At 33.3% G+C, this 13,779-nt stretch overlaps 1 protein-coding gene across 3 annotated transcripts in view; it reads left to right on the forward strand.

Moving 5' to 3' along the window:
- Nucleotides 1-13,363, forward strand: part of LOC126720662 (probable LRR receptor-like serine/threonine-protein kinase At1g56140) — a 16,048-nt gene extending 2,685 nt beyond the window's left edge. For 2 of the 3 annotated variants that reach the window (XM_050423401.1, XM_050423404.1), the window contains 22 exons: nt 1,533-1,604; nt 1,822-1,893; nt 1,988-2,059; nt 2,451-2,522; nt 3,016-3,087; nt 3,209-3,280; nt 3,461-3,532; nt 3,618-3,689; nt 3,807-3,878; nt 4,357-4,428; nt 4,503-4,568; nt 5,363-5,428; nt 5,546-5,590; nt 6,556-6,620; nt 6,969-7,345; nt 7,968-8,169; nt 8,269-8,430; nt 8,963-9,081; nt 10,980-11,190; nt 11,281-11,512; nt 11,633-11,783; nt 12,716-13,363. In XM_050423401.1, coding sequence (XP_050279358.1) covers nt 1,533-1,604; nt 1,822-1,893; nt 1,988-2,059; nt 2,451-2,522; nt 3,016-3,087; nt 3,209-3,280; nt 3,461-3,532; nt 3,618-3,689; nt 3,807-3,878; nt 4,357-4,428; nt 4,503-4,568; nt 5,363-5,428; nt 5,546-5,590; nt 6,556-6,620; nt 6,969-7,345; nt 7,968-8,169; nt 8,269-8,430; nt 8,963-9,081; nt 10,980-11,190; nt 11,281-11,512; nt 11,633-11,783; nt 12,716-13,093 — 2,794 coding nt within the window. In that variant the 3' untranslated portion in view covers nt 13,094-13,363. The remainder of the gene's footprint in view (nt 1-1,532; nt 1,605-1,821; nt 1,894-1,987; nt 2,060-2,450; nt 2,523-3,015; nt 3,088-3,208; nt 3,281-3,460; nt 3,533-3,617; nt 3,690-3,806; nt 3,879-4,356; nt 4,429-4,502; nt 4,569-5,362; nt 5,429-5,545; nt 5,591-6,555; nt 6,621-6,968; nt 7,346-7,967; nt 8,170-8,268; nt 8,431-8,962; nt 9,082-10,979; nt 11,191-11,280; nt 11,513-11,632; nt 11,784-12,715) is intronic. The other variant, XM_050423402.1, reaches the window with a different exon arrangement.
- The last annotated feature ends 416 nt before the right edge of the window (nt 13,364-13,779 follow it).

Genomic DNA, 13,779 nt, shown 5'->3' on the forward strand with positions numbered 1-13,779 from the left:
TATTGACAAGTGTCATCACATGAGCAATACATCTTTTATTTTAATGGATGTCTGGTTTTCACATAAAATGATACTCATGGAATTGAATGTTACATTCAAAACTCGGGGGGAGGGGTGGTGGTTGTGTGTTTCCCTCTAAATATATATGTGTGTGTGTGTGTGAGATAGCAGTCAAACAAATGAGAATTTTTTTGGCTACCCAAGTAACCCTTTTTTAATTAGAAGAGCTAATCTGTTATGGGTGTGCCCTCATGGTGCTTCCCATGTGCTGTTCTTTTATTTTAATGTGTGTGTGTGTTACAGCAGTCAAACAAATGAGATTTTTTTGCCACCCAAGTCAGCCTTTTTCTAATTAGAAGATCTAATCTGTCGTGGGTGTGCCCTCATGGTGCTCCCCATGTTCTGTTCCTTTATTTTAAAGGTTTTTGAGCATGTAGTGTCATACAAACATCATACCATCAAATTTAAGCATAAAAGATAAAGTATTTTGCTGCTTAAAATTTTGAGGAAATGTATCTTCATGCACCAATTTAAGTTGGTGGAATCTGTTGGTCAAACCAATACCTATGATGGATGTGTGAGCTTTAAAATTATTGAGTTTTGCATGAAAGTGGCCATAGAATCCTAAGGAGTAAGGCGAGGTCATGGAGACATCATAAGGAGGCCTTGTCATAATACCCTCTTAAATAAAAACTCATGTTTGAATCATCTATATGATGACCAAAAATGAAAAGATAAAATGTGTCAACTTTATAAATTCACATGGTAATATAAAATGGGAACTTTACTAGAACTCAATGTTCCAGTATTGAAATGGAGAAAGGAATTGAAAAAAAAAAGATTTGAAGAGATAAGTTCTTTGAGTGTGCACTCGCACACACTTGTGTTTTATAACTTAAAAGTTCCTCATGTGGTTTCTTAGATTTATATATTGATGGTTAATTTTATCTTCTCCTATGCTCATTTTCTCCTTGTACCACATTTCACTAGTACAAGTTTGGTTTTGTACAATGAACCATGAATTTTATACTATTGGAGTATACAAGCACAATTTGAGATGCATTTAGCGCAAACAAAAGAATAAAATCTAAATCCTTGCAAAGGATAATCAGATGGGACCTCAATATGTATTATTTTTGCAAAGTGCAGGTTAAGGGGATTTGAGTTTGACCCTCGGGTCTAAACCTATAAGAAGGGAGCAGAATGCCACTAGGGTATATGGCCATTAATTGGAAACTCACACCATTATATGTAAACATTGTGTTTGTAGAGAGCTTTTATGATATTAATTACTAATATTCTTGAGCAGTCATTCAATTTGCCACCTTTACTAAGCTTATAGTTTTAGCGATCCATGAATTAAATTCATATACAATATGATAATCCCCCCTTTTTTCATTTTTTTTTTTAAATTCATTGAAAGTTCTGCAAAATTAGGTATGTTACAGAAACTACACTTCAAAATATCTTGGGCATCTTCAGTAAATGAATCTTTTTTTTTATGATTGATGTTTCTTTTTTCCCTTTTACAGGAAGGCTTATGCCCTAAATGTAGTTGGCGTAATTCCAGATGAACTATGGACTTTGACTTTCCTCTTCAATCTGTACGATATCTTCTTGATATATTTGTTTACTTGTGTTTTGTATGAATATGGATTACCTTCTTTTTCATGTAAGCTAGGATTGAACATAGACCTTGAAAGTGTACTGCATCATGTAAACCAATTGAATTTTGTAGCAGATATGGTGTACTAGTTTTCAAGGATGGTTCATTTTCATTATATTTTGTTAAATGTGCTATGTTTCCAATATTTCTTACAGGAATTTGGGCCAAAATTACTTGACTGGTAACTTGTCTGCATCCATCGGCAAACTATATCGCATGCAATACCTGTAAGCCTGTCTCAATTTTGGTTTAAAACTCAAAGGATATTGTACGTTTAATGTCAGCTAACCTTTCTCTTTCCTTTGATGTTTAATAAATTAGGAGTTTTGGCATCAATGCATTATCAGGGACACTTCCAAAAGAACTTGGAAATCTTACAGATGTACTATCATTGTAAGTTACCCTCATTCAAAATTTGTAAGTCATCTATGTGGCATCTTGGTGGTGTTGTTTCAACCATTCTTTTATTGTAATTTATTTGAAGAAGGGTTTTGTGATAAGGTATATCTCAAATGGAATTTCCTCCTCCCTCAATAATAGGATGCATGTGTGACTTCCCATTAAAAATAATGAAGAATCACAAAAATATGAATTTAGTAGTCACCATGATGCAATTATACACCTACTTTGATGCTTTCTGCATTTCACGTCTTTTTTATTTTTATTTTTTGGGGCTGGAATTCCATATCTCACACACTTGATCTTGATGATCTGCACCCTAAGACAATCAAGTCCTTGTTTATAAATTATAATTCATATATTGTTATACTTGTTAATTTTGTAGGTCTTTTTCGACAAACAACTTCACTGGTTCTCTCCCATTTGAGCTTGGCAATTTAGTGAAATTACAACAGCTGTAAGTTCTAGTACCATAAAGCTTTCCATTTTCAGTGAACGTTCTGAAAATCAATTTGATTTTATTTTATAGCTAGGTGAGGCAGACTTTGGAAATGGTTCTAGTAAAGCTTCTAGTAATATCCTGTCTGTTGCCCAAGATTATAAGAACTTTGTGACAACAAATCTCATATGCCATATTGCAAGGTTTTGCAAATGCAAGATTATCTATTTTATCCCAGGACAGAAAACAATGTAATCATATTTTTTTTAATATATATTTTACATGATAAAGTCAAGTACTATTAGCTGCCAAAAATGATATGGTGAAAATGATATATTTTGTAGATACTTACCATGAGAAATTTTGAAAATTGTTCTATTAGTTGCCACAAATGGCTTGAGACCTTTCCTTTTGGTTGTTAAATTCATTAACTGTTACTACTAAATTTTAATTTGAGCTGAGGATAGGATATTAATATAATTTTATTCATGAAAATTCTTTACCTCGACAGCTACTTTGATAGTTCTGGAATAAGTGGTGCGATTCCTTGGACATTTGCTAATTTAAAAAGCCTTGCAACAGTGTAAGAACTAGCTTACTACTTCTTTTCTCACCTGCAAACTTTCTAAAATTTACATAATGATGAGTATTAAAACAAAAAATTGTGATTAGATTGTGTGAGAAGAGATTTCTTATGGTCTCAGGTGGGCTTCAGACACTAAACTAACAGGCAGGATACCTGACTTCATTGGAAATTGGTCAAAGCTTACTACCTTGTAAGACAATTGTTAGCCTTATCCTATTTGCTTCTCTCTAAATCATACTTGATAAGGCTCAATTTTTATTACAAAGTCAAAGTTATTATAGATAAAATTTTAGTGTGTACTTGTATATTCTACAGAAGTGATGCATTTGTGCACAATTTATGATTAACTACTCCAAAATGATTTTGGTAGGAAGCTTGAAGGAAACTCTTTAGAAGGTCCAATACCCTCAGTGTTTTCCAATTTGACTTCTCTGACAGAGTTGTGAGTGTCAACATCTCTTAGTTACTTTTATTTGTATTTTGTAGATCTTGTAAAGTTAACAATCTCATGTGTGATATTATTGTAGGAGAATAAGTGATTTGTCTAATGGGAGCTCTTCACTGGCTTTTATAAGGAATATGAAATCTCTAAGTACCTTGTAAGAAAATGCCCAAGCGTCTATGTTTCAGATTCCTAATTATGAATATCCATATTTTCTTTCTTCTTTGTTACTCTTCCAATATATAATATAACAGTTTAGTTGCATCTGTTGCAGAGTGCTGAGGAATAATAACATTTCTGATTCAATTCCATCAAATATAGGAGAATACTTAAAGTTGTCACAGCTGTAAGTAATTCCCATTGGTGGGTGACTATCTAGAATTTTAGATACACGCAGTGTTGGAATTTAGGTTGAATTTGATTATTGTTCAAAGCAATGGAACTGGGAACATCTATGCAATTTATTAGGTTGGGCAACCCCAACCTGAAGAAAGAAATTTATGTGGGATCCTGTATTAAAATTTATGTGGTAAATATTGATCAAATTAAGTGATATTGTTATCAGGTTTCTCTTGGCTTGCAAAATGAACTCACCCTGTTTGTAATTGGATTAGGGGAAATTCATTGTATTTCAAGTTCTTCCTATTTCTTTTCCACTCTTCTTATCTTTTCTCTATCCTTTTCTTTTTCCTTCTTTCTTGTTGGGATAGTGTGTAAGGGTTATAATTGTTAATTACTTGTCGATAACTAGTTTTATGAATCACAACCATGTGATAATAGTTTTGTTATCGATACATAATAATAATATTGTTTAACTTTTTTAGGGATCTGAGCTTCAACAATATAACAGGACAGATTCCAAATGCGCTTTTCAATTTGAGTTCGCTCTCTTTCTTGTAATATACCTCATTTTCTTAATTTCATATTATACATCCCAATATTATTCTTAATTTCTTGCCTTCATTATCAGGTTTCTTGGAAGTAATAAGTTAAACGGCATTATGCCTGCACAAAAAAGTGGGTCTCTTCTCTACATGTAAGTACATAAAGACATTATTTGCATTTAACTACATTATGATACATTTAAAATGGAGGTGTCTAACAATTAGCTTTTTGATTGAAATCCCTTATTTGTATAAGGATTTTTTGAATCTCCAATGCATATGTACAAGGAGTTATATTCAGTCTGATGTCAAGAGGGTAGTATGACTTCGATCTCATATTAGTACTAAGCTATTTACGATGGTATTTTGGTAGAAAAACGTTGAGTACCACATCCCAAAATCCTGTAGAGCTAAGCGAACATTTATATGTAGTGAGCTATAACAATCTTATGGAGCAAATGCTTTTACATTGGGAGGTTATAACACACTCAGGTTAATCAAAGATTTGATCTCCACGTAATAATTTAGCGATTACTCTAAAAGTGTTTCCTTTCTTTTTTTCTTTTTTTTTGGGGGGGGGGGGGGGGGGGGAGGAGGGGTGTGTGGGTGGGGGGGTGGGGAGGGTATTTTCTTTATATCTATAAGCAAGCAATTACAGAAAATAATAAATGCTGTATCACCAATGGATTAATTGTACTGGCCTAATCTTATAGCCTCATAAAAGAGTATACATGGATTTCCATGTGTAGCTAATAGCATAAACAAGCATGGCATTATTAGCAAACATAGAAAAATAGAGGTTCTAAATTTCGAATAATGTGGCTTCAAAATTTTGTTTCAGAGCATCAGTGTCAATTGACTAATGCATAATTTGGTACTGAACATGGGATTGTTTACCAGTTGAATGGATCATGTATCTAACATCCTTCTTATGTTATGATTGCAGTGATTTGTCTTACAATAATTTACAGGGAAGCTTTCCTTCTTGGGTTAGCGAACAAAATTTACAACTGTATGTATACTATTGTATTTGAAAATATCTTATATTATATTTATGTTTCTGATATTCTATAACTTGCTACTCTTGAATAAAAACTGACATTTAGATCTTATGCTGTATAATATGCAGTAATTTAGTTGCCAACAATTTCACTATAGAAGGTTCAAACAGCAGGTAAATTTCTCGATGCTATATTTTCTTATTTTAATGCTTGAGTTTTACTATAATGAAACCAGTTTCTAATCAAGTTTAAAATGTTATTTTCTTGTCAATTATGGTGATGAAGCTGTTAGAAGCTGATAGCATGTATATTACTTAGACATGTTCATTAAAAGGAGTGAATCAATAGGGTCTGATGCAGGACAAAAGCTTTGATACCAAACTAATTTGAGATTTGTTGAGTTTTGGGATTGGTAGGGCTAGTTTTTGTTGTGGAGAAGGCTGGGAAATATTTGGAAGTGAAAAAGAAAATTGTTGAAGAGAAAAAGGAAGAAGTAGAAAATATTCTCTTAAGCCTCACATGTGGAGATCCTGAGCATGGGAAATGGGGTTTCCAGCTCCAACAACTCAGGATTCATCAATTACCAAAATATGCACAAAAAGAATAATTATAATGGGTCAAGCCTGGTTATATCATCTTATTTACATGGTCAAATGACAACTAATCTATATGTTCTGCTGGTACAAAACATTGATAAAAATGAAGAGTAATTAGCTGATTTGATACCTAGGGGAGTAATGGGGACTATCAAAGCCCATTTGATTAAATTGCCCCTCCCCCCACCCCAAAAGAAAAACACCGCTTTTGCATAAATATTATATGTTTCTCTTCATGATCAATTTCATATATATATATATATATATTTACTTTTTTTGATTGCAAGTAATGCCTTACATTGGAAAACCACAAGTCGTAAATCATTTAAAGAAACCTCTTTCATCATGGGGCAATCATGGTTTAGTATTATTAAGAGAATGCTTATGAGCATATTGCTAAGAGATCATTTCTAATTACATGAGTGAAAACCTAATCCTAATAAGAATATTTGCATCAATCAGATATATCTGCTTTAATAACTAATGTTTTATGTCGTTAAGCTACATATTCCTTGCCTAAGTGCATTTCTGTTCTGCTTTAGTGTTTTGCCTTCAGGATTGACCTGTCTTCAACGGGGTTTTCCTTGCAATCAAGGCATTGGAAGATGTAAGTACAATTTAAAAAATCACACTTGATTGTAAGATTGGAAAGTATTAGTAGGTATTGAGGCCAAACCGCAAGAAGATTATACTCTAGGATTGGTGCTTCTAAGCAGAATACGAAATGACGAAACTTCAAATGCTTACAAAATATTGATATGGACACAGTAAAATCAAGATGCATTCCAAATTTTTAGAACACATGAATATTAGATATGTCTTTTTAAGGACTAAATTGGCAATGCATCACAGCTACATTCCAGTGTTAATTCAATATACAGTAATTTTAATTACCTTTTCTGAGCTTACACATCAAGGATTGTTTTTTTTTTTTTTTTTAATATATTGTTTACAGATTCTGAGTTTGCAATTAAGTGTGGTGGACCTCAGATTACCTCTTCTAATGGGATTGTGTATGAGAGAGATAATGAGACACTTGGTCCAGCCACATATTATGTGGTTGACACAGAAAGGTGGGCAGTTAGTAATGTTGGATATTTTAGTGGGTCCAATAATGCTCAGTATACAAGTTCTTCGTTATCACAATTCACAAATACTTTAGACTCAGAGCTGTTCCAAACAGCTCGGCTCTCTGCTTCATCATTACGATACTATGGCCTAGGGCTTGAGAATGGAAACTACACTGTGAGCCTCCAGTTTGCAGAAATAGCTTTTGTAAACTCTAACACATGGCAAAGTCTTGGGAGGCGTGTCTTCGATATTTATATCCAGGTTTGCATCATATTATTGAATTTTTTTAGAACTTTAGCGTTTTCTTTTAAAATGAAGTTTGCATTTCCTAAAAAGTTTATTCACTCTAGTATATAAGTGTAAGTTTCTTTGCTAACCGTTAATTGTGTAGTTTAATAATTTCGCACATGATCATGACTAGGGATTATGAGGCCAATCTAAGTGTATATTTCTTTACATAAAAAGAGTATAAGATACAAATATATTGACCGTCTTATTCATCAATATAGATTTTTGTTGAATATGATGCATATTTACAATTGAAATTATCTTATCAATTCTAAATTTGCCACTAGCAGTTCTCTATTTTGGCCCCTCCACATGTTTTCTTTAACTATCTATTTTGATCTTATTTTTCTCAGAATTTTTGTCAAGTACGGTACAACCATTACCTCCGTGATTTCTTCACTTTTTTTGCAATTTATTTCCAAAACTCAAAATAGTTTTGAAATCCAAAATATGTCTATAATCATGATAAGGATTTTGAATTAAACCTTTGATGTATTCCCTCTCCAATTTTCCTATAAAATGACCTCTTTCCTCTTATCCTCATTCTTTTTTTCTTTTTTTTTTTGGAGCTAATTTTTGAATTTGTTTACTCCAGGGGAATCTTGTTTTAAAGGATTTTGACATACAAAAGGAAGCTGGTGGTGCCTCTTTTGTAGCTGTTCAGAAGGAATATAATAATGTTCAGGTATCACAAAACTTCCTTGAAATCCATCTCTTTTGGGCTGGAAAGGGGACTTGCTGTGTACCTGCTCAAGGTACTTATGGGCCTTCTATTTCAGCCATCAGTGCTACACCAGGTAAAAAAGTGCAGAAACTATAGATGCCATTTAGAAAGATTAGGTATCAGTTTCCTCACAATTTAGTAACATATTATTGACTATCTTACTTTGTTATAGAATTTACACCCACTGTTAGTAACAGTCCTCCAAGCAGCAACAAGAATAGGACTGGTCTGATTGTGGGCCTTGTTGTTGGTGTTGGGGTTGTGAGCTTTCTGGCTGTTTTCATTGTTTTCTATGTTGTTCGAAGAAGAAAACTGCCAACCAATGATGATGAAGGTAAGCCAAATATCATGTTGCACATGCATGATGATAGTTGTCAAGCTTTATTCAGTTTTCTCTACATGTTAGAAACTCTTTCCTTATGTGATGCTATGGTACTCGCTATTAGTGAGGTGGCCTCTGCATACTCCATAATAGGTTGAGTATAAAATGCAGTGTATCATTTCTTGTATACATAAGCATTTTTACTAAAACCTCTTTCTATACATGTCCTGGAATAATACGCATGCACACACAAACAGACATATGACCAAAAAGGAGTAGGGAGAAACATAATTTATGTGGCCAATGAAGCTATAGACAAAGGCTATAGACAAATTCCCATTTATTAAGCTTGCTACCCAATCTCCTGCTTCAGTCCAACAACATTCTGGACTAAAACACATTGATCATTGATATTTAAGAAAAGGATAGTTCCTCATTTAGTTTGCAAAAACGTGGCTGAGTTTTCTGCTTTAAACCTCTCAAGCAAATCGATTACTTGTTATTGGATTCAGTGTTACAACCTGTGTTTATGTTGACATTGCAGAGCTCCTTGGAATAGATGCTAAAACATTCACTTTCAGCTATGCTGAACTAAAGACAGCTACAGAAGATTTTAATCCTGATAATAAGCTCGGAGAGGGAGGATTTGGACCAGTTTATAAGGTAATTCCTTATTCTAATCAAGAACTTTAGTGGCTGAAACCAAGCCTTTGCCTTAAAGTTGACTGTCTGATATAAGTTTAGAGCTTCTATACATCTATTGATATTTCCAAGAAATAGCTATTGACAAATCAGAGAGTTAAACATCACCCTTTTTCTTTCCTTTTGTATTATCCTTTTATTTTCTTTTTCCTTTTGTTGTGAAATTACTTGGTTGTCTTTACCATGATATCTTGTTCCTATGATTGGCGAGAAGCTGCAGTTGCAATTGCTGTAGAATTAAATTGATCCAAAAATAAATGAAGATTCATAATCCCATATCCATATGCCCCTTTCTATTTCTTTTACTAGTTCTAATTCACATTCATCTTCTTTTATTGTTATCTTTCTACTTTACTTAGAAGTTGAAAGTTTTTTTTTCACCAATAATCAAGTGAATTTTATTAAGCAACAAGCGGAAACCAGCCACAACAGTTAAGGGCTACAACAGAGCAAACAGCTCCCAACTACAACTAGACAACAATATCTAAACTACGCAACCATGATTGACTACCCAAATACACAGATCAGGGACAAAATCCCAGAAACTAACAAACCAAATGACAAAATAATGCAAAACTAAAAAACCACATTTCCACTTAGCAAATTAGCAAGGAGAACTTTCAATTAACCAACCCCTTCTATCCCTATTTCCTTAATGCCATTTACTTACCTGAGTCCAAAAGGGTGCACTTTGGTAAGTCCAAAATAATGCCGTATTTCCTTTTTTTTATATTATTAGGTGTCAAATTTGTGTCATTAAGCTTTGTAAAACACAGTCGTATAGGCACATGTATTTGGTAAACGATTTTGGAAAAAATAGATGGAGGAGGTGAATTGAAACTTTTTAAGTTTAGGCTTCAATTGCAATCAACCCAAACTATATAGTTTAAAATGTAATTTGCCCCCAAAAAAAAAAAAAAAAAAAAAATTATTGGACACATTCTATGTAGTCTCACTCTAAACAAACTATGATGAAATCCTGCATTGTTGATTATGGAAAATTAATATCCTCATGGATGGTTTAAAGTTTGAGTAGTTGTTTAAGATTGTTAAAAATGGACTAGTCAAGAAAAAATCATCTCTGGCTGATGTTTGTTAGATTTGATAATCATGGGAACCAATAGATGGGTAATTACATTTTGTGGAGGGTATAGTAGTTTGAGTAATCACAGTTGGTACGAATGAAGAATTTCCAAAATCTTTTAGTATTAGGAGATTCTGACCAAATAATTGAAGTCCAAACAAGATTATATTTACTTGGAGCATAAAAGTTTTTTTTTTTTTTAATTCCTTCTTTTCTAGACATTAGTAAGGTTCGTTTCCTGATCTATGAAATGGGATCCATAAGATTACGTTTTTGGTAGTTTATAGCTTGCTAGATGTATTGCTTGTATCATTGGAAGGAAAAACACTCCAGAAAGCAAGTTTTTTTTTTTAGAAATCGAAGTTTTGGGCCATATGAAGGCAATCTAGTGCTTTGTAGAAAATTTATATTGGGCAACCTGTCATTCCTGCCTGATACTTTTCCTTGAATGGTATGAGGCATAAAATTGAAAATGATTAAAATGGACATGCAAGTTCATAGTGATGGTGACCATTAAGCAACTACAATTTTTTGAAATTTATCCTTATAAATTTTATGTATAATTGGGTATTGTGTGGTTTTGTTTTACATTGTTTGACTTTACTTAAGACATCAATCAGATAAGAGGTCTAAATTACATCTCTATTAAGCCATCCATCCTAATTATCCAAACTCTTCTTTTCTATTTACTATAATATATTAAAATTAAACGTAGATGGGTGATATTTTTTAAACAGATTCTTTACTATTTTGTTTGGTATTTTGTATTGAATAGGGGACACTTAATGATGGGAGAGTAATTGCTGTGAAGCAACTGTCTGTAACATCACACCAAGGAAAGAACCAATTCCTAACTGAGATTGCTACTATATCTGCTGTGCAACACCGTAACCTTGTGAAGTTGTATGGATGTTGCATTGAGGGAGATAAACGACTCCTTGTGTACGAGTATTTAGAGAATAAAAGTCTTGATCAAGCATTATTTGGTATGTGAACGCATCTTTGCTATTGCTAATTGTGTGTGTAAGTATTTATTTATACTATGTAGATTTAATTTATATGCTTGCATGAGACAGGAAAAAGAACCTTGAACCTCGATTGGTCAACACGCTTCAATACATGCTTGGGTGTGGCAAGAGGTTTAGTTTATCTTCATGAGGAGTCACGGCTTCGGATTGTGCACAGAGATGTGAAGGCTAGTAATATCCTGCTTGACTTTGATCCCATCCCCAAAATATCAGACTTTGGCTTGGCCAAGCTTTATGATGATAAAAAGACCCACATAAGCACACGCGTTGCAGGGACTATGTAAGATACTAGAGGCTTAGCTTGTCACCTTGTCTTTGTGAATTACATAATCCTTTTTTATTTATTTATTGATTTAGTTAGATTAGCACTAATTTGTGTATGTGATTTTTATTGATGCAGTGGGTATCTTGCACCGGAGTACGCCATGCGTGGGCACCTTACAGAGAAGGCTGATGTGTTTGCCTTTGGTGTTGTGGCTTTAGAGCTTGTTAGTGTCAGGCCAAATTCTGACTCAAGCTTGGAAGAAGAAAAGATATATCTTCTTGAATGGGTATGAACAATATTTTTGTGCACCATGACAGTCATTTTTCTTTAATTGGATGGATTTTTTCATTCAAAAAGTTTCAGTAGCATTTATTTTTGTCTGGATATGTGTTTTGGGTTCATGACAGTCATGATCCATCCACAAATATATATATATATATATATATTTTTTTTTTTTTGGTTCTGCCAAAAGTTGAAGTACCAGCAAAACTTGGATCATAACTTACCAATAAATAAAGAGGAAAGTTAGGATGTCTAATGGAAGCAAAATAATTTTATTTGCTTATTTAGAGTATTTGCAAAATGAGTCCACTTTGCAGCATAATGGGAAATCAAATGAGTCTCCATACCTAAATCTATGCGAGTAAGAGTCTACTTTTTGTGTGACCAAATACTATGTAATGGTCTCGTTCTAAGTTATTTTATGAAATTCATGATAACACACATGTTCTTGATTATTCATAATTTGTGATGTTCTTGATTTTGAAGTTTACACACTGTTATATAGAAATATATTTCAATCTTGACCTGTTAGTGTCACTCATCCATATGTCACAAAACATTCAAAATGAGTATTTAAAATGGAGTGACTGTTAGATTCACAAGATGAACATGTGGGTGACTTTAGGGAAAACAAGTAGATTTTATATAGATCCCTAATAAACTATAACATGGTTGTCTTGTTCATTCAAACAATTTGAATACTCACTAACAATACCTTTATACTATATTATGAACACTTGGACAGCTAGACTCATTGAAACAATTGTATTCTCACTTCCATTACTTCTATACTATATTCTAAACCACTAGAAAGTTATCTCATCGAATATTCTGAACCACTAGAAAGTTATCTCATTGAAACAAATGGATGACTCACTGCCACCACTTGTACACAATATTGTAAAGCTACTCTGATAAAATATATATCTTTCTCAGGCTTGGCAGTTGCATGAAAACAACCGTGAAGTTGATCTTGTGGACTCTAAATTATCAGAATTCAATGAGGAAGAAGTAAAACGACTAATAGGAGTATCTCTTTTGTGCACTCAAGCATCCCCAACGTTACGACCATCAATGTCGCGTGTGGTGGCAATGCTCTCTGGAGATATTGAAGTGAGCACTGTAACTTCAAGGCCAGGATATTTGACAGATTGGAAATATGATGATATAACCAACGTAATTGGTGAGGGTGCAACTGATATTAGCTATTTCAACTCATCAACAGCCAGTACAAGCATTGTGGGTGATGTAGGGAATTCACTAGCAAATGCTTCTAAACCTATGATTGGTGATGCTATCAAACAGGGTCGATGAGAATTCGTCATTATTTTCCTTCAAAATTTTTCCTGTGTAAACTAAAAAGCGTTTTGTACATTCTTCAAATCTTAATCATATGTATTTATATAATCATGGATGTAACTGTTTAGCATGGATTTTGCAATCTTCCTTTTGTGATTTTGACACCTTAATTCCTTACATTTTTTGGTAGAGGTGTAGTTTGTGTCATGTAGTGAGAGAAACACTATCAAATGTAAGGTGCTATTTAAGAAGCTATACAAATGTTTCATATGGAGATTTACCTTATTTATTTATTTAAAATTTCACTACTTTAGGTTTTTAATTGAAAAAGAATTAACTCTTTCACTTATCTGCTTACGATTCACCATGGTGAAAATATTGTGAGTATGACCAAGGCATCGAACCCTGATATCTAAGCTACGTTGGCCAGTGAGACATAGCTGACTAAGTTTGATAATCACAGAGTCCATTCAATTGAGACATATAAGGAAAAACAAGATTTAATCTCCAAAGAATCTCATCTATATTCAAGTTGCCCCAAGGAAAAATACTACTTGATTGGCAAACTATAGAATGGTTATGTTGTGTATCAACTCTTGGTGTCATTTATGCCAAGGCAAAGGTTCCTTAAACAAAGATTGCATGACAAGATTGTTGGGTCCTTTTTTTGGATTGCCACCTGCTTATGCTTGATCGGTTCT

The sequence above is a fragment of the Quercus robur genome, chromosome 4, assembly GCF_932294415.1.
Source record: "Quercus robur chromosome 4, dhQueRobu3.1, whole genome shotgun sequence".
NCBI classification, from domain to species: domain Eukaryota; kingdom Viridiplantae; phylum Streptophyta; class Magnoliopsida; order Fagales; family Fagaceae; genus Quercus; species Quercus robur.